At 34.8% G+C, this 22,569-nt stretch overlaps 1 protein-coding gene across 1 annotated transcript; it reads right to left on the reverse strand.

Moving 5' to 3' along the window:
* Positions 1 to 14,718: 14,718 nt before the first annotated feature.
* On the reverse strand, positions 14,719 to 15,400 carry LOC127132721 (monothiol glutaredoxin-S11). Its single transcript, XM_051061687.1, has one exon. It carries the CDS (start codon positions 15,187 to 15,189, stop codon positions 14,884 to 14,886), a length of 306 nt encoding a protein of 101 aa, XP_050917644.1. The 5' UTR covers positions 15,190 to 15,400; the 3' UTR covers positions 14,719 to 14,883.
* Positions 15,401 to 22,569: the final 7,169 nt, after the last annotated feature.

The raw sequence follows: 22,569 nt of genomic DNA on the forward strand, positions 1-22,569 counted from the left end.
GTTACGATATGACTGCTGGTACTAAATGCAGATTTAGAAATTACAGTAGTAACAGGAATCGCCAATACATCCCTTGCAATTGCTTGAAGTGTTGGATACTTAACTCCATTCAACTTCCAACATAATAAAATATCAAAATATGGACTTCTTGGTAAAACATCCTCATCCAAATAAACATCCAACTCCGTTTTAATAAATGAAGTTCTAGCTCTCTTTTTTCTCATGACATACAAATCATAGTCTTTCAAACCATCATTGTCAGCCTTACTAACATTAGCATCCAACATTTGAGATTCACTTATGGATTCATTGGTCATTTTCAATTGATAATCATAAAGCAGGTCATAACACAAATGTCTGATTTACTTAACTTGATCATTAGCATCATCCCCGTAGAAGATTCCATAATAATATTCAAGCAAATCATTTTAATATCTAGGATCCAAAACAACGACAACCCTTATTATTTCATGAATTACACTCCAATAGTTTTCAAACTTTACCAGCATATCCTCTACGATTCTCTTGACCAATTCATCAGAGGATTCAATCCATTCAAGTAATGCAACTTTGATTTTACAAATCTTAGGAAAGTATTCATTGGTAGTTGTATACTTAGTGTCATAAAACACTTCAGTGATAGAATTGAAAATTTTCAATTTTCCACAAATCTCTTTTGCAAATTTCAATTGTAAACTTGTTGGCAAACAAGTCTACTGAGTTACACGGATTCCTAATCTATTAAATACATCTTCATACAAAATGGAAACATCAAGCATCTTGTAGGTAGAATTCCATCTTATTGTACAATCCAAAACTAAATTCTTGGTGCAAGGTATTTTTAATTGTTTGGATGTCTCCTCAAATATTTTCTTCCGTTTAGGTGTTGCAGTCTAAAATACAACATTATCCTGAATCCTCTCTATCCCATCTTTCATAACTTTTAACCCTTCTTTTACTATCAAATTTAGATTATGCGCACAACAACGCATATGGAGTAAGACCTCATCCCTTAATAATGTCTCTGATTTCAACTTAGCCTTAATTTTATCAATCATTGCATCTTTTGTGCTACAATTGTCCAAAGTGATAATAGACAATTTTGAACCAATATTTCAATCCACCAAACATTCAACCATGAAATGTTGTCCAAAGTGATAGCCTTAATTGTCAGAAGTAATGGTCACTCTTCCTTCAAGATTTTCCAACAACTTCAAAGTTGATGATCTCTCAAAATTGTACATTTTGAGTATCTCTTTTTTAATAGTATTTGTACAAGGAATTTGAAATAGTGGTTGGAGAGAAGATGAGTATCTTATAAAACCAATATGATCCACTATTGAAAGCGGATATTCATGTAAAATAATTGCATGTGCAAGCTCTTTCATAGCATTTTCGGCATCATAAATTACAGTTCCTAACTCTTATTTACCTTGTATGGTTTTAGGTGTAAGAAATTTTTATCCTTTATCATATGGCTTTAAAAGCTTCTATTTATGACCATATTTCATATGTCCACGTAAATGTGATGTCCCATTATTTGATGATCGACAAAGCAACTTTGAGCAATAATTACATTTAGCCTTTGCTTTTTCCCCAACATTGACCTTTGTAAAATGATCCCATACAATACTTTTAAGTCCGGATTGACAGTTTTCGGTTATTTCACTATCAATCTCCATATTATCATTTGGTGTGGGAGGAGGAACATCAATCGATAGGTTACCACTTCCATTGGGAGTTAGTTGATGTGTACTTTCTTGTAAAATATGAGGCTGCAAACAAATCACTTATTTTCCTTTTTTTAATTCATTTTTTTGGTAATATTATGTATTATTATTATTCGGATGTAAAGTGAACCACTAATATAAATAAAAATAAACTTTGATTTAATCTATTTCCTTTATGTATTTGAATGTAAAAATGTGTAATATTAATGTGAATAAAAACAAACTTCTATTTTAATCTATTTTTTATGTTTTGTAAAGTGTATGATAGATATAATAACAATAGGTTTTTTAAATTCAAGTTTTTATGCAAAAAGGATGTGATGAGATAAAATGATGAAATTAGTTAAGGTGTATGTTTAAAATGAAATTCTAGCAGAAATGAAAGAAATTGACTTATTTTATTTAATTCTTAAAGAGTGACAAAATGCTTTCCTTTTATTTTGAACTTCTAACTTTATTTGATAAGATGACAAATGACCTAAAATGCATTAAAATGAACAAAAAAAGTTAAACCAAAATTAAAAGACAAATAAAGACTTAAAAAACAAAAATGTAAATGCCATCTAAATGAAGAAAAGTCAAAAGTCAAATATTTGACTTAGACATTTCTTCAAATACAAGCTAGTGAATAAGAAATGATGAGATGGAAACTAATAGAGCAATGTAAGAAGTTGAGAAAATTTAATCATGATCAGCAAGTCAAGCCTATGGCATTTGACTTTATTGATTGCATGCACATGAATTGTTTTTTCTGTTAAAAGTGGCATGGTCAAATGCGATCAATTTTAAAGTAGGAAAAAATTAAGCTATGACAGAAAGGTACCAATACTATTTCTGAATATGTTCTGAGAATTCACGCTATTGTAGATTCCTTGCTTGTCATTGGAGATCCAATCTCAGAAAGGGATCATATTGATGCAATTCTACAAGGGACACTAGAGGAATGCAATCCCTTTATTATGATGATCTATAGCAAAGTGGAGCATGCATACATCTATGATGTTGAAGCCTTTCTATATATCCAAGAAGCTCAGCTGGACAATTATAGGCAAGAATTGACCTCCTTCAATGCCACTACAAATGTAGTTAAAGGCTTGGTTAATTCAGAAGGTACCAAACATGTTGCATATAATGCTAATGGTCATCAATATTATTGTGGAAGAGGAAGGAACACACGGGGAAGAGTCTGTGGCAGGAAAACTTACACCACTAGTAACATGCCCACTTGTCAATTATGCAACAAGTATGGGCACTATGTACTGGAATGTTGGCACAGGTTTGATGAAAGTTTTCATCATGCTCATAACCAGCCTTAGGTACAAATCTCAATTGGCAATGATTCATCTAGTACTTAAATCTTTAAAACTCAAGAAACATTTGTTCCACAAGAAGCAACATACTTAGCTCATCATATTTTGGCGGTCATTCCTTAAGATCTAGAGTCACAGACATGGTTTGTTGACTCAGGTGCCTCTCATCACATAACATCTAGCATTAGGAATTTTTAACATGTTAATTCTTGTGCAGGACCCAATAATGTAGTAATTAGTAATGGACATAGCCTAGAAGTCAAAATAGTTGGTCATTCTCAAATTTACTCTAATATTGTATCAAACCATGTGTTAAATCTAACTGATATACTACATGTCTATTACTAGGAATTTGATTTGTGTTTCCAAACTTGCTAGGGATAATAATGTTTATTTTGAGTTTCATTCTAACAAGTGTTTCATCAAATCTCGGGCATCTAATATGGTGCTACTTAAAGGATTTCTAGATGAAAATGGCTTATATTTCTTCACCAGCCTTGCTACTTGAAGGATTCCTGGATGAAATTAGTTGAGTCATAAGTACACAGTTCATGCCCAATAGATAATACTACTCTAGCTTCTCATGTTCATAATACAGTCCAATATGTAAATATTGTTGGTAATCCTAGTGTTTGATCCAAATGGCATGGTAGATTAGTACATGTCAACCTTAGAGCTCTAAAGAACACCTCTCAATTGTGTAATATTCCTATAGATGATAAAAGTGTTTATGATTTTTGCAATTCATGTTGTGTTGGTAAATTTCACAAGTTATTTGCTCCTTTGTCCACTACCAATTACACACATTTATTTGAGCTAGTTCACACTAATACATGGGGACCCTCACCATCACCACTAAGTGGTGGTTACAATTACTATATTGCATTTGTGGATGTATTTTCCAGGTACTCTTGGATATACCTTCTTAAATAGAAAAGTGATGCAATCACTGCATTTTACCTGTTTTACAGCTATGTTCAGAAACAATTCCAAGCCAAGATCAAAGCCAATCTAACATTGGATGGGAGTCCAGGCCCTTTACTAAATTACTTTAGGAATAAGGCATCTTGCACAGGTTAACATTCCCTCATACTTCCCATCAAAATGGAACAGTTAAGAGAAAGCATAAGCAAATAGTCGAAATGGGGTTGACTCTTCTTAATCATGCTTCTTTACCTCTCACGTCTTGGAATCACAGTTTCATTACTGCAGTTTACTTGCTCAATAGGATACCTACAAGTGGTCTACTTGAATATGTGTATCCTTTCTCAATTGTTCACAACAAGCAACCATACTATCACTCATTGAAAATCTTTGGGTGTGCATATTTCCCACACTTAAGGCATTATAACAAGCACAAACTGAAACATATAAGCACTACGTGTGTATACTGAGGGGTGTCTCCAACACATAAAGGCCACAGGTGTATGAATATAAAGGGAAGAATTTTCATTTCAAAAGATGTGGTGTTCAATGAGAATGATTTTCCTATCAAAAATGGGTTTCAAATTGGTGATCACTCAGACCCTACCTCACAAATTCAACAAGACCAGTTTCCTCAAAATCTTATTCAAACATCATGTGTATCTAACACATGTGCTAATACATTAGGTCCATAAGCTTCACATAATTCTCCTACAACACTCACAAATGATATAGCAACACACCACATAACCTCCACACATGACTTAGAAACACACAGTTCAAGCATATTACCTTCCTCGCCAAGCAACCTGACTCATGTGTCTGAAACTGACATGTCATCTCTCAATTCTCACCAATTACTTGATAATGAAGTCATCGGTTCATCCTCTCCCATGTATCTTAATGATTTAACATACAAGCTACCATCACCACAGTCTTTTTAGTCAAATCTATCTTCTCACATTATGTCAGGTTCTACAAACTCCCTGTCTCATTCATTTCATAGTCAGGCCAACCAAGCAACTCTTATGCACAATGATCACCCAATGCCCACGCGTGCCAAAATAGGACATTCTAAACCTAATATTTTTCCTAAGACACACTAAACCTAGTACAATCAAGCAAGCATTGTCCCAAGCTCGTTGGTCTGCATCTATGAAGACTGAATATGAATCCCTTAAGCACAACGACACTTGGGAACTCACCAATTTATCTGCAAATAGAAAAAAAAATTGGTTGTAAATGGGTCTTCAAGGTCAAAGAAATCCCGAATGGTAGTGTAAACAAGTATAAGGCAAGATTAGTTGCCAAAGGTTTTCATCAACAACAGGGTTTCAATTTTCATGAGACTTTTTCACCTGTGGTGAAGCCCACAACAATTCGAGTAATTTTGACCTTGGCTCTTACTTACAAGTGGAAAAACTAAGAAGTTGACATAAACAATACATTCCTCAATGGAGAGTTGCAAGAGGAGGTTTACATACAACAACCACCTAGCTTCATGCATTCAAATTCATAGTCTGCAAGCTCAGTAAATAAATTTATGGACTCAAGCAAGTTGCACGTGCATGGTATGAAAAACTACATCAAGCATTCATTCATTTTGGTTTTTTTCTAGCAAATATGATAATTATCTCTTTGTTTACAATCATTACAATCTTACTTTGTATGTACTAGCCTACGTGAATGATATTCTCATAATAGGTTCCTCCTCCAACCTAATACATGAGCTTATCAATAAACTCCACTCAAAGTTTGCACTCAAGAAGCTAGGTGTCCCTAAATACTTCCTTGGGATTGAAGTTCATCATCAGGACAATGACACTCTATTACTTATAGAAATGAAATAAATTCATGACTTACTAACCAAGATGAATATGGTAGAAGCAACGGGTGTGGCTACTCTTATGTTTAGTCAATGTAAACTAAGCAAATATGGAACTGATTTCATGTCAGATCCTCTTGCCCATCATTCTACAGTTGGGTCGTTACAATTCTTAACTCTAACCCGACCTAACATTGCATTATTAGTTAAAAACGTGTCAATTCATGTTCATGGCTCTTGATTCTCACTGGGATGGAGTTAAACGTATTCTTTGGTAGTATAATTATATCCTTGTGTGAACCAATAGTGGTTTGAGTGGTTTTGATATTTTTCTGTTTGTAGAGTGCTCTTGATACTTCTCTTGGAGGACTATATTTTTGTCGATGCAGGAAAGGATGCTAAAATTAATCGATTAACATATTAGATATATAATAAATAATAAATAAAAATAGTATATAATATAAAAAGAGTATGTTATAAAAGCAATATAAATATTATTTATAAATAATACTAATTAATAGATAATAGATAAATAAACACAAATATTAACATATTTAAATAATATATTCAATATTAACATATATTAAAAATATTAACATATTCTAATAGTAACATATATATCAACATATTAACAAACATATTCAAATATTAACATATATTAACGAATATTAACATACATATATTAACTAATATCTAACAAATACAATTAATATTAACATATATTAACTAATATCCAACTCTAAACTTTTGATTTTGCTCTTCTTACAAAAGTTTAAATTTTTATTAAAAAAATGGAATATGAACAAAATATATTAAAATTAGGGATTTGATATAATTCAAAAATCAAAAGAAAAACATAAAAGAATTTTTTTTTATAAAATTACCTTTCAAATAAGTCTGTTGAAGATTTTTTGATGAAAAATCTCAATTTGGTGGTGGAAGAGAAGGTTAATGAAGTGAAATTTGGGGAAAATGAAAAAATACTAGACAAAGAGAAAGAGAAATAGATGTTGAAGTGGTGGAGGAATGGAGATGAAAGTGCCGCAGCAAATATATGATTGTATTTTGTGAGAGGTTATCCACGTCAGCTAAACGGTAACTCATCACAAATTGTAATGACTTTATTAAAGAGACTCACACGCACTTATGTGATGGGATAATGTGCAAATACAACTCAAATTAATTAGGGGTTGTCTCTCACAAATGCAACATAAATATATGGCTTGGGGTTGCCCCTAATAAATGTAAACATCTTTATTAAAGTTCTGATACAAAATAGTTGTGACGGGACAATTTTAAAATTATTGAAACTATTAGCCGAGGGTTTCCCCCTCGCCAATGTTACTGCAACTTTTAACTAGGAGTTTCCCCTCACAAATTGTCAATTTCAAAATTTAAAATATCTCTCTTTAACATTTGCAAGGGATTTCCCCACACAATTTGGTTTCTTAATTTGACTTTATTTTATTTTATGCATTGCGAGGGGATAAACCCCAAGTAATGTAGAAACTTGGTGAGGGGTTTTTCACCTCACAAATGTCCATGGTTAATCAAACAATTTTTTCTAGTGATTTTGCAATTAAGTAACACATTATAAATTGATATGTGTATTTAAAAATATTTTATATTATATCAAATTGAATATTACTCAATAATGATGTACACCACAAACTTTTCATTTGCCGAATCACTATTAAGACAATACTATTTTATTTTAACCAACAATTATGTTTAATTGAGAGATGAATTTTTTTTCTTTCAATTTAGATTTTCATATGCATTTAAATATTTTTTATATCATATTAAATAAATTAATGCGTGCAGACACACGAGTATTTAGTGAACTTTTTTTTTAAATAACCACAATTTAAAAAAAAATCCAAAATAACCATTTCTTCAAAAAAAAAATCCAAAATAACCACCTTTCAAAACAGATGCGCCAGATGAACTGCCACATCCATTTTGAACCAAGAGGAGGCGTCAGCTTGTGTGGCGTATGCATTGGATGCCTCATGAAGAGGCGTCAATGCCTCTGGCACATGCATATTGCATGTGATGTATGCGTCAATTCATCTGGCGCATACACCCTTGTATTTTTTTTAAATTTAATTTTTAATTTTTTTTATTAAATAATAAAAAATAATGTAAAAAAAATTTTTATTCATGATATAATAAATGTTACATGGGATTGACAAAAATTTAATGACCGGCCTGATCGAAACGTCCCCCTATTCCACATCCAGGTGCGTTATTTTGTCTTCGAGGTCTCCCACGATTTTCCTGAGGTGTTTGGGGTCTTTGTGTGTTGAGCTGATCGAATGATGGCTGGTGTGAAGGTCTGGCGAAAGTTCCAGCGGTATTTGATAGATGTGTCATCATTTGTTCCCAATATCCGGGGGGCTCTGGCCAACGGCGCTTCCGTAATAGAGTTTGGTGCCCATATCATCGTAGTTAGGTCGATGAGGTTGGGTGGATTGTGGACGGTATAGTTGCCCGAATTAGGACATTGAATCGTTTTGGAAATGAAGCAATGGTTCCAAGGGTGTATTATAGTTAAACAATGATTGTGTGTTTTGGTGATGGGATGTTTGAGTGGTCATTGATGGGGGGCTACGATGAAGTGACCCATATGAATCATTTGGGCTATAGACGGTTGTGGTTGAAGCGTATGGTTGTTGGTGGGTAGGATTTGATTCTTGGTTTTGTGGTTGGGTGGGTGGCATGAATGGATTGCGACATTGGGTGTTTGGTTGTTGGGTGGATGGCATGAATGGGTTGTGAAGTTGGGTGTTTGGTTGTTGGGTGTATGTGGTAGGTTGATGGTGTGAGGTTGGTTGTTAGGTTTGGGTGGTTTGACATTGGTGTTGGACGGGGACTTGTTGTTGGGCGTACGATGACGAAGTTAGTTGGCATGGATCAATCAAATACCGCGGCTCAGACATAAATTGTTGCGTTGTCACCGATCTAAACCATGCCATATATTGTTGAGTTGGTCTTGCACCATATATGACTGGTTGGTTTAAGATGTGTTTCGTCGATTTCTCCATTGACGACACATCTCTTTTGCAAAGTCTCTCCAGTCGGAATAATCCCATTGGGCATCAACTCTTTTTTGATGCCAATCTCCCGAACACATTGGAGGTTCTGGAATTTATTGTTGCATACCGAACTGCAATTTTACCCGGTCACTCTGGTGCATTTCCACAGTAGTTAACCAGATAATTGGTGTCTTTGTTGTCCAAACTGCAGCATCGTCATGGTTAACCTGATGATCAAGACCCAGATATGGCCTCCAGATAAACTGTACAACAATACGACATGATTAAACGATAAATAATTTGATAAGTATTTTTAAATTAAAATAGAGTTGTGTAGGAGTATTACATCCTCTGATCCAATGTGGTTCAATAGATTGCGATAGACTATTATAGTGTGTTTCAGACACCTATTGTAGTTCATCCCCCTTACTAACCACCTAAATAAAAAAAAATTGAAAAATATTATTTACAGTTAATTGTAATATAAAAATTAAATGGTAAAGTGTTAAACTCACTTTGTTGCAAACGGGAACATGAATGGGTTCTCGTTTACCGGGGCTAGTGACAACATTCTTGACCAACCTCATGCTTGTAGCAAATACGCACATGAATAAAAAAGTACAAGTATTTTTTTTTGGCATTTTTACACAATGCACTATATAGATGGGCCAACACAGCTGAACCCCAACTATATGTGTTTACCTTATTAATGTTGCTTACCTTATTTACTAAATTACCTGTACTTTCTGGAAATAAAAAATTATCAAATAAAATCATAATATAACACCGAACTTTAATTATTTTTTCGTACTCGGTTGATTCTTCGGACAATATTATACTCGCATAATATTGTTTTAAGATATTTTAAATTTATACCTTGCCCCATAGCTTGACGAGATGACTCTCCATGAGTTTGGTCGTCACACAAAGGGACACCCAATAATTCATTGTAGATAAAGTTGTACTGGTTAACTCTACCATTCACGACCTTACCATCTATACGAAGACCCAACAACATGTATACGTCCTCAAGTGTGACAGTACACTCACCGAAAAGAAGGTGAAATGTGTGGGTCTCGGGTCTCTACCTCTCCAACAAAGCAAGAATGAATATGTAGTCCACCGAGTACGAGACTATGTTGAGGAGATTTCCAAATCCACATCCTTTAATATATGGTTCTATCAAAGGATCGTGGGGTACATATTCATGTACACGACATCAAAAACGCTTTGGGTCCTAATAACACATAAGTAAGAAATACAATAAGAAGAAGTAAAATAATTCAAACATAGATAAGAAAGATATACGAAATAAATATGAAATAAGTAAAAAGAGAGTGATAACATACAAATGTCGAGATATTCTCGAGTGTTCCTCTTTGTTCATCACCCATAGTCAACAGAGACATGATGCTGCAGAGGTTGAGTGTTGCAGAGCTTGAGTGTGGCAGAGAAAGAGTATGGTAAAGAAAGAGTGTAGATGACTAGTGTTGCAGATGATTAGATGTTGTGATTTGAAGCCTTATTTATAGATGAGGGAGTATTACTAGGTTTGCAACCTACGCAACATGTGATTGGATGCATGCATGGCAAAGTGTAGAGTAGCCATAGCCTTAGGCGCATGCATGTGAATATTCACATGCAAGGAAGAGGCGCCCATGGTTGTGGCGCATGCATGTGAATATTCACATGCAATGAAGAGGCGCCCATGGTCTTGGCGTCTAAATCACTTTTTCATGAAGAGACGTTCATGGTATTGGCGCCTAGGTGTCTTTATGCGCCAAGGGAATGTGCGCCTGTTTGGACTATTTGGGCAAAGATTCTTGTGAGATTCCTTGTGTGCAGAGATTCTACCAGGCGCATGCATTGTGTGTTCTTGTCTCCGCATGTATTCTTTTCTCTGCATGGTCAAGTATGTGGAGATGTATTGCGTGATCAATGCATTCAACATTTACGCTATTTAAGTGCATCAGAATAACATATCAATGCATTCAATTTCAGTACCCATATAGATTAAAATAAATACTAAAGTTAGATTTTAAAAAATGTCTTCCTCACAACATTACATGATCAGTACCCATATCGAAGGTGAAATATTTTAGCATCAGGTTTTTGTTTTCGCAACACAGAGGTAACTCGGTTTACAATAAACCGACTATCAAATTTTTCACATCTAAAACAAAGAATAGAAAAGAAATTACAGTTTAGTCCTGTGGGCCAAATCATCTATAAAAATCCGGTTTGGTTTGCAGAAAACCAGGTGAAGTTTTATCAGAAGAAGATTCGAGATGATGTCGATGTTCAGCATATGCTTGTCATCAGTTCATTGATCAGTCACAAGTGTTTTATGAAACTGATGACAAACAAGCTAAGGTGAATGTTGCAGATGACGAAGAAGAAGAAGCCGAGATCTTGGTTGATTCAATGGTGAATGTTGATGAGGAAGATGAGTCATTACCAGCTAGTCATGTATATTGTCCACCTTAACACATGACAAGGTTGAATTTGGGTTCCAATGAACCTTCATCATATATATGGTACAATCATTATGTGCAAATGCAAGAATCTTTGAAACAAGGAGACACATTTCGCACAAAAGAAGATTGTGTAAAAGCGATTAAAAAATTTCACATGGAACTATCAGCTGATTTCAGAGTTGATAGAACTAATGCATTGAGGTACAAAATTTATTGTCCGAATGAGCACCGCCTTTTCAGGTTGTCAGCTTCATACCAGAAGATGAGCGATTCTTGGGAGATTGGATCCATGGGTCCAGTTCACACATGCATGCTGACAAACCCAATGCAAGACCATCAGAAACTAAGCTCTTAGCTAATATGCGATAAAATATTGTCTGTCATTGGCGATAATCCTTAAAGGTGAGTACAATAATCTCGCATATTATAGCACAATACCAGTACACTCCATCATATAGGAAGGCATGGATAGCTAGGACAAAGGCTATTGAAAAAGTGTTTGACAATTGGGAGGAGTCTTATAAACAACTTCCAAAATACATGTTGGCTCTAAAACAGTATGCTCCATGGACTATTGTCAAGTTGGAAACGTTGTCCGCGTATACACCAGACGGGACGTGTGCTATTGGAAATGGAATATTCCACCGTCTCTTCTGGGCGTATCAATCATGCATCATAGGTTTTTCTTTCTGTAAACCTATTATACAAATTGATGGTTCATGGTTGTACGGGAAATACAAAGGAACATTGTTGATGGCAGTGACACAAGATGACAACAACAATATTTTTCCAATCGCCTTTGCCCTTGTTGAAGGGGAGACTGCTGAGGAAATAAGATTGTCAGAATCTTCTTTTAAACACTACCGCGAAGAAATAAGATTGTCAAACGCAGATGCAATACGGTGGATCGACAATATTCCATTGGAGAAGTGGACTAGGGCATACGACAACGGTCAACGTTGGGGCCACATGACAACAAATCTTGTGGAATCAATGAACCTTGTCTTCAAAGGCATTCGTAACCTACCTATAACCGTTTTGGTGCATGCAACATATTTCAGGCTAGGGGCGTTGTTTGAGACCAAACGTTCCAAATGGAGTTCAGTGTTGCAATCTGGGCAGTTGTTCAGTGATGCTTCAATGAAATTCATTAGACATGAAGCTGCCAAAGCAAACAGACATGTGGTCACGGTATTTGACCACACTAAAGGTTGGTATAGTGTTGTCGAGTCCATGGATCACAATGAGGGCATACCAATGGGATAATACAGAGTCGAACTAGATAGAGGTTGGTGCGACTGCGGAAAGTTCCAAACCTTTCGTACGCCATGCTCCCATGTCATTGCGGCATGTTCAAAGGTTCGAAGGGATCCATCCTACTTACTATCTAACATTTACAAAGTCACCAGCCTATCAAATATTTATAAAATTAGTTTTTCCGTAGTGGCAAAAGAGGATTACTGACCAGAATATCAAGGGGACATCGTCTGGCACAATGAAGTTATGCGAAGGAAGAAAAAGGGACGCCCAAACAGCACCCGCATTCGAACCGAAATGGATACGGAGAATAAAATGGTTAGATTATGTAGTTCATGCCGTCAGCCAGGTCACAATCGTACTAACTGTCCTAGTGTTGGAGGGAGCACAACTAGATAAATTCACATGGACCTCTGTTGCAATATATGAAAAACTAAATTTATTTCATATTATAAGTTTGTGAGGAAATATCATTACATAAACAACAACACAAACAATTAAAACAACTACAATACAATAACTAAGCGATTACAACCATCAAAACAATTTTGAACATGTAATGCATCATCCTATGAACGTCTCGGTCAGTCTTAATATCCATCCATTCACGCATTTCTCCATTTTGGTTGAACGTGGACACAAACCATTAGATTCTTCTAATCTTTTCACCATCCCCAATTTCTCCATCTAACCAACTGTTCAACGTCCGATTAAGACGTTCAAACGAATCTATATTTCAAAGTCAAATCTTTATCGGAGATGCAACGACGAAAAATATTAAATCGACATTTCGCTTGTGAATGTATTCATACATGATTAAAATTCAAAAACTTGAAGGAGAGTGAAGTTGAATGAAAGAAAATATGGTTGTATGGTAAGATTTGAATGAAAAATATTGCATACATGACGATATATTTATACAGAGGAACTGGAAAATACATGCGCCAAAGGGCTGGGCGCCTGACATGTCAAGACATGTAGGCGCCAGAGACATTGACGCCTCTTCATGATGGAAAAGATGATTATTTTGGAAAAAAAATTAAAAATAATTATTTTGAAAATTGTGATTATTTTAAAAAAAAAATCTATTTAGTACCTAATTAAACTAACTTTAAAAGAAGGAATTGTACAAAGTAGTTTTTTTATAGTGACTGGATATGCATGGTAGCCTGTTAGATTAGTTTTAGAGCAGTACCGCCTTGAATGAACCTGGACCTGGTTCGTGTTTTGCTAAGCCAAGGGTATGCTTTCATCTATATAATTCGATACTGTTGGTTGTTTAATTTTGTGGATGAAAAAAAAAAGAATAAAAAAAAAAGTAAGATAGAAAAAGGTAAGGAATGTAATACCTTCCTTTATTGTGGTTAAAGTTGAAGAATCCATTAAACCATAAAATACCAGAATTTTTCCATCAACTTTTAAACATGTGGCAATGTCAAGCAACAGATGAAAAATTTTATGCCAGCACAATATCTTTCTTTTCTATGTCCATTCTTATTATCCTTTCCTTAATCATGTGTAAAATATCTCTTATTATACAAATTGTTCTTGCAGGTTTAATTGTGGTCAAAACTAAATTTCAAGAATTTAGGCCATGAAAAAGATAGCTACATGACATGACAATTGATTTTGACACATGCAATACATAAATAGATTGAGACGAGAGCATCTCTTGGTTTTTGGTAGAATATTTCTTTACAAGATGCAGAATGAAAGGTGGAAATACTCAAAAAAAAATTACAAGATATTTTGTTTCACTTAAAATCTCATACTATTTAAAAGTCGGAAACTAAAAATAATTTATAAACAACATTGTATTGTTTATAAAGTTTTGTTAAATCAATTTAATTAATAATTATGTAAAAATATTCGATTACACAGACGATAGTTCGAATCTGCAGTATCTTATTTTTTCAATTTGAACATATAAAATTTGAACACATCTCCTTAAGATTAGTGTTTTCATAAATATATATATATATATATATATATATATATATATATATATATATATATATATATATATATATATATATATATATATATATATATATATATATAGATCCAATAACAGAAATTTGATAACAACTGAACTATAAAATTTCGGATAAACTTTAATTTCATCTTATAAATGAAATAGAGTTACAATAGATGTCATTATAGTTAATACACAAATCAAACTTGATTAAAAATATTTATGTGATTACATTATAGTTAATAAAAGGCTAGAAGCACTTTGATACATAAAACACTAGATAACTATCAATACTAAGATCACTACTAACAATTCAGTTTATTCTTCCAGCAACAAAGTATGAAGATTCAAGAACAAGATTGGTATGGTTTCAACAACTGAGTGAGTGAACCACTTAGGTGAAGTGACATGATTTCATTAGTGGAACCTCTCAGTTTCCCTCCAATGAACACAGCAGGAACAGGTGCAGTGCAACCTAACCTCATCAAAGCTTTCTCCATTTCCCTTCCTTCAGGATCTTGGTCTATCTCATGAACCATAGGCCTAATCCCAAGTTCTTGAAACAAAATGTTAACTGCATAGCATAGACAACAAGAGCTTTTCGTGAAGATCACCACGCCTTTCTCAGATGCCAACCTCATCACTTTATCCATCTCGACGATGACGAAGCTCTTGTTCTTCTGAAAATATGTACTCACGAAAAGATATTAATAATAATATAAGTATGGGGTAATATGTGTTTGGATTTATTTAGGACGCCCTAACCATCAGATCGAATATCAAAACTGAATTCGATCTGATGGTTGTATTGGGTTTGGAAGCTTAAGCAAGAGAGATAGAAAGTTGTTGAGGTTATTTTGAAATGGTGGTAAATGAGAGTATTTATAGGAACTATCATGTTATGTTATGCTTTTTAGATACCAAATAAATTGTGTGATTTTATTCGATAGGGCAAGTTGGGAGACATATTAAATTTGCAAGCATATGCTTCAACTATAGTAGACTAAGACTAGGTATGAGACCATAACTATTTGTGTATGAAGATTTTTGTTCAACAAAAGTGAAAGAAAACAGTATATTAATTAATTACAGTGATTAATGTTGAAGGTGGTCAAGATTATGAAGAAAGATTGAGATTGAGTATCTGATATATTGCTTTCGGTGGTAGCAAGATTCTGTTTGTTGCACCCACTAAACTTGTTTGATTCTTTCTACTCCATGGAATACATGATTAGAGTGAAGTTAATTAACTATTGTCTTTTGAGAAGAAGTGAGAATGGATTCACTATAAGCTTGCAACATCTAGCTTCATATAACCATATATATTTATTCATATAACCATATATATTTATTCATAGTGTAGATGAAATGATACATCACATGAAAATGAGTTTATAAGTACCCACAATTCTCTTTTTACAAAACGATTTTATAAGATTGAATTGGACTCTATTAAATTATAATATGGTAAGATATATTCGATAACCTAACAAGTTTTCACTATCAAATAAGTCAACATTTATATACACGCATCAAATTCAATTGTATTTGATAGGATTTTTTGCAATGTGACCATCCAAAATTCATATCCACACATCATGCTTATTGGTGCTAAGGTTGATTTGTTGACGAGCTCCATAGTGTTTAATCTGTCAATAATTCTTGGTTTCATACATTTTTCATTGCTATTTCATATATATATATATATATATATATATATATATATATATATATATATATATATATATATATATATATATATATATATATATATATATATATATCACATATTTATATGTAAAACACTATTAAATATATCACCCAAAGATCTTTGTTATGGACGCTATTGCAAAGCTGTAATAAAATAAAAATATATTTGGACATATAGTAACACTTTCTCCAAAAACGCTATTATATAATGAAAAATAAATAGATAAATAAAATCATTATGATAGCGCTTTGTTAAAAACCTATCATAGGTAGCGATACAATGATTTTTTACAAAAATAATCCACTTTTTTAAGGAAATTCTCAAAATACCCCTGATTTCAAAAAAATTCTCAAACTATCCCACTTTTAGGAGGAGTCGTCAATTGAATTGGAGACTCCTCTTAAAAATTGAATGGAGGCGCCAATTGGATTGGCTAGGGCAGGTGCCCTAGCCAATCCAATTGGTGCCCCTGTGTAGGGTTTAAGAGGAGGCGTCAATTCAATTGGAGACTCCTCCTAAAATGCAATTTTTGTGTTATAAATAGATGCGTTGTGTGAGTAATTGTTCCACATCTCATATAATCATTTGACAATCATGATTGGTGTTCGTCGCCGATACGGAAAGGTGATTTATGCGAGAGACAAACCTCAGATGCTGATGTTGTTCTGGAACATCACTACGTTCGATCAACTGAAGATGGAGCTGGTTCGTTGGTTAGATGGGAAAATACCAGAAGGGGAAAAAATTAGAAGTATTGAGAGACTTGACAGTATCTTTGGTTGGGTGCGAATGAAGACTGATAAGGATACTAGGGAAATGATGTTCGGTCGAGACGACATCAATTTGATTGTTGTAATCAGTTAGAAATATTTTTGTTTTCAGATAGCTTATTTTGTACTGATGTTTGTTGTGAACATCGTTGTAACAAAAACTTAATGATATATAATGATTGAAGGTTACAGAAATACAATGTTACAAAAAGCTTAAGACCTAGATGATGCTCCTCGATTGGGATAGTTGTTCTTGTTGTGTCCTGGTTGACGACAGATACTACATAATCTTATCATTTTATCTGTGGAATCCATCTCTGTTCTGATACGTGTGTTGTTTGGCCTTCCTTTTTTCTTTCTACGCATCTCGTCATTGTGCCAAACAATATCACCTTCATATGGAGGCCAGTAATCCTCCATTGGTAGTACTGAGAAGCTTTGATTATATACATTCATGATGGTGTTGGCCTTGTACACATCAGATAAATGGCTGTAAGCATCTTGACGAGTATAAGCGCATGTTGCAATGACATGGGAGCAAGGTATGCGGAAGGCTTGGAATTTTCCATAATCGCACCAACTTCTGTTTAGTCAAACAGCGTAGGCTAAATTTGGTCTCCCCTCGTTATGGTCCATTGTTTCCTAGACGCTGAAATTTTGCCTATGACGGTCAAAGACTGTTACAGCGTGTGTGCTAGCTTTGATGCTCTCCTCTTTCATGACCTTCATGCAACACTCACTTAATACTTGCCCGGACATTAACACCGCACTCCATCTTTCACCTCTGGTTGCGAACGTAGAAGCCAACCTATAATAGGTTGATCTTACCAAGGCGGTTATCGGCAAATTTCGAATTCCTTTGAATACCCCGTTCATGCATTCCACAATGTTTGTTGTCATGTGGCCCCATCGACAACCTCTGTCAAATGCCCTTGTCCACTACTCTACTGGTATGTTATGTAGCCATCTCCCTGCGTCTTCATTAGACAGTCTAATTTCATCACGATAATATTGAAATGACGACTGAGTTAGAGCATACCCAGCATTCACCACCTTCTTGCGAAGATTCTTATCTTTTATAGCACGCATGAAGTTTTGTGCAATGTGTATGATACAGTAGACATGGGTAGAAGGAGGATCATGTCATCCGTTGTCATGGTTGTTGTAGGCACTCTCAATGGCAGCATGTCTATCAGAAATCAAACAGAGATTGGCTTGTGGAGCCACATGCGTTCTGAGATGTCGAAGAAAGAAACCCCATCCACCAGCCGTTTCACCTTTAACAAGAGCAAAGGCAATGGGAAAGACATTGTTGTTGTCGTCTTGTGCAACCGCCATGAGCAAAGTACCCTTGTATTTTCCGTATAACCAAGTGCCATCAATTTGAATAATAGGTTTGCAGAATGCGAAACCTTTGATGCACGGGTCAAATGCCCAAAAGAGACGGTGAAAGATTCTATTACCTGTAGCACAGGTTCCTTCTGGAATCATCGCTGGTAATGTCTCCATAATTGCCACAGTTCTTGGGACATATGTTTTTAGTGCCCATAAAAACCGTGGCAATTCCTTGTATGAATCCTCCCAGTTGCTGAAAACTTGTTCAACAACCTTTGTCCTCGCAATCCAGGCTTTCTTGTAAGATGGAGTATAATTATATGTTGTTCTGATATGGGATATAATTATACTCACCTTCACTGATGGGTCTTTATTAACCAACGACAGAATGTCTTGACATATCAACGCCGCGCTTAGTTTACGGTGATCTTGTTCAACGTTAGTTGCAATGCAACTGTGAGGTGGGTCTATTGAAGCGATCTCCCAAGAGTCGTTTTTCTTCTTGTAAGACGCAACCAAACGAAACTTACAAAGCATGTTACGACATTCGATAACATACCTTCTAGAATCAATGTGTTTCACTGTAAATTTAGCAAAGTTGTTCATGTGGAATTTTTTGATAGCCAGAAAACATTCTTCTTTGGTACGAAACATGTCTCCCACCTTTAATTCTCCTTCTGATCTCGGATACAGATTATAGAAAACACTGTTGGATGTTTCATCGTCGTGCAGATCCATATTTGTCATATGTTGAGGCGGATTATAGACATGACTATGAGGTATTGATGGTAGTTTATCATCATCTTCATCGTCGTTGTTCAGCATGTGATCAACCTGTATCTCGGTTTCCTCTTCTTCTTCATCAACGACGTCCACTTCTGCTTCTGCTTCTGGGTTGACGTCATCTGACCATTGTGGATCAAATTCACCAGATTCATCCTGACTGGTTAGTTGCGACTGTTGAGATGGTATACATGGTTGAAGAGTAATGTACAACTCAATACAGTTGCAGCCTGAATGTTCATGACCAACAAACATGTATTCAACATCTTCATCGTCTCGTACCTTAAGGGGGAAATACTTGCATTGACTATTCTAAAAAAATATTAGATTTTGATATGTGATCTTTGACACAATACCCGATCCTATACAGGATTGTATTATTTTTTTCAAATACAAGAAGGTTGCATTTCTCTTGATCGTGAGTCTAATGGTATCGGTGTTTTGAAAACAAAAACCATATAGCTCAGACTCGCATGTTTCACCGTTGCAGTGAACGTTGACACTGTATAATGATGAAGATGACATTGTGCAAATGAAAACTATTTTCTTACTGCAGATGAATGTGAGTGAAGTGTCTTGGATGTTGATAGTAAGACACTTAAATAGAGGAGTGAAGTGTCTCACATGCTAGCTAGTTCGAAGTAATGTATCGCACATGCAAGCCACTCCGAAGTGACGTGTCACACATGCAAGCTATTCCGAAATGACTTGTCAACCATGCAAGCTACTAAGAAGTTGAAGGAGAATTGTGATCCAAAACGCAACGGAAATTAAAAAATTTCTCCTTTAGTGATCCTTACAAATGGGCATGATCAGTGATAGAAAGGTTACCTCTTGTGACAATTGAAACCTTTGATGCAGATCTCTTGTGGCGATTGAAACCTTTGATGCAGATCTACAGAGCGATTACTGTAACGCCCCGATTTTTATTAAGTGTTATTATTATTATTATTATTATTATTATTATAATGTTTGATTTATAATTATTTCGGTAAAATATTTTATTGTGTGTTAATATATTAATAGAGTTTAATTATGAGAATTGTGGTATAATAGCTATTAGGCCTAGTGGTGTATATAGTAATTAAGGGAGGTGTAACAATTAAGCCCATTAGTTAGTTTTTATTTAATTAAAACAAAGAATAGAAATAGAATAGAAATAGAAAGAAGAGAAATAGAAAGAAGTAGAGAGAAGGAGGAGAAAAGAGAAGAAAAGAGAGAAAAGTTAGGGTTTGGAGGAGGAAGAGGAAATTGGAGAAGAAGAGCATCATCTTGATCAACCCAAGCTTGCTAAAACACTATAGAGTAACTCAATCATCATCTCTAAGGTAAGGGTTTGAGTTATCATTTCCTATAATTATGAAAATGATGGGTTTTATGTGGGTAATGGTTGTTAGAGGATACTGTTGGGTTTTGATGTTGTGATTGGATTCCTTGCTTTGAAAATGTTGTTTGTGTTCTTGATGTAGTGTTGATTGTTTGTGATTATTGAACATGTATCAATTCTTTGCAAAATGTTAGGGTTAAGTTTAGAAGAATGATAAATAACATTGTGTGTTGTGTTGTTGTTGATGGTTTGGGGTTGATGTATGTTGTGAAAAATATGCTATTGTGTTGATGAATCAAAGTATGAGTAATTTCACAAATTGTGAATTTAGGAAATGTTAGAAATTAATTGAATGATGTTTAGAATGATGAAATAAAAGTTAAATTGTGGTTAGAATGGCTTTGTAATATTGAAAATATTGTAGTTCGTTGAATTCTGAGAATGAGACTTTTTACGGAATCGAAATCGGAGGTCCGGAAGGTATTTAACGGTCAAAAACGCATTTTCTATGTTTCCTGCTAAATTCGCGGCGCGAAAGAGAGTTCGCGGCGCCAACTGAGTTGAAAACAGAATTCTTTTGTAAACTTCAAAAAGTCATAACTTTTGAACCGTAACTCCGTTTTGGTCCCCGTTCGAAGCGTTGCGAAGCTTATGAAATTTTCTACATGTTGTTGATGTTTATAGGCCATTATAAGGGCTTATTTTAATAAATGATTATTTTGGAAAAGTGATTAATAATTGATATAGTAGGAAGCCTATTTGATTAATGAGGAATACCACTTAACTATAGTGTGTAGGTGTGCGATGTAAATAAACATAGCATGAGGTTGAATTACCTAAGAGATTGTATGATGAAACAATTGATTGTGATGAATATTCTCATTTGTTTTATATATAAACATATGTATGAATGTTGGTGAAGATGATGTTGTGTGAATGCTTTTATGCATGTGAATGGCGACGTGGCCTAAATGGCAATAGCGACGTGGGCTTCGGCCATTGTGATGAGTTATGTTGATGCGATGATGATTTTGGTGTATGTGTATCATTTATCATGGAGTCACATACATTTGCATAAGCGACATGGCCTTTTGGCAATAACGACGTGGCCTTTTGGCAAAAGCGAAGTGGGCATAAAGCCTTGGCCTTGATGGCAAAGCGACGAGTCGGTACCGCATAGCATTTGCATAGTGGAGTCACATATGTTGGTTATGTTTATTTCCGCATTTTGTGATAATTGTTGTTATGTGATGGTTTATGATGTGCGGTGATATTTTGCGATGATGCGATGAATCGTAATGTTTTATGATGGATTGATGAAATGTTAAAGTGATGAGATGCTATGATGTAACATTGATGTTGTGGATGATTATTGACTTTGTTTATGATTAAATACATAAGCATTCAAGTGAAGGATTGTGCGATGTGGTAACAATATTTCTAACTTTCCGAATTTACTTATATATTGCTTATCATTATCTTGATTATATGATTTGAGTATCTCACCCTTTTGTTGTTGGCCGTTACCTTTATATTGGTAACGTGCAGGTGCTCCGCGTTGAGAGGAGGATAGTGGTAGCACACTTTTGGCGTCATTGCTCTGATTAGGATTGTAACACTCAGAGGTTAATGAACGCTTTTCATGATTTTGATAGTAACAATGCCCTTTTGTATATCATTGTATATGATAGTTGTGATGGGCATTTGTTTGCTTGTTTTCTTTTGGAGGTGTAAATGTACGACTCAACTTAATTATCTAAATGATTTCCGTTGCGATGTTTTGTGTATTGCTGCTATATGGACTAGGTGAATCCATATACAGTGTTGTTTATTATTTAACAAGGACTAAGTGGATCCTTGCGCAATTGCCGTGTTTGTAATTTGTTTAAGTGTTGATGAAATGATATATGTGATGCCTCAATTTTGTGTGAAATTTGTTTACTCTGATTTTTAATTGAATTTACGACGGGTAGAATTGGGGTGTTACATTAGTGGTATCAGAGCAGGTCGGTCCATCCGACCACGTTGTTGAGTCTTTTGTTGTTTAACGACCTTGTGTTGTTAATTTGTTGCTAATCCTTGTTTGTGTTGTGAGCGGAAGTGTAAG

Source organism: Lathyrus oleraceus, chromosome 3 (genome assembly GCF_024323335.1).
Source record: "Lathyrus oleraceus cultivar Zhongwan6 chromosome 3, CAAS_Psat_ZW6_1.0, whole genome shotgun sequence".
Lineage (NCBI taxonomy): Eukaryota > Viridiplantae > Streptophyta > Magnoliopsida > Fabales > Fabaceae > Lathyrus > Lathyrus oleraceus.

Excerpts from the sequence above, each read along its gene's own strand:
- LOC127132721 (XM_051061687.1), bottom strand. The coding sequence starts at position 15,189 with ATGGATAAAGTGATGAGGTTGGCATCTGAGAAAGGCGTGGTGATCTTC.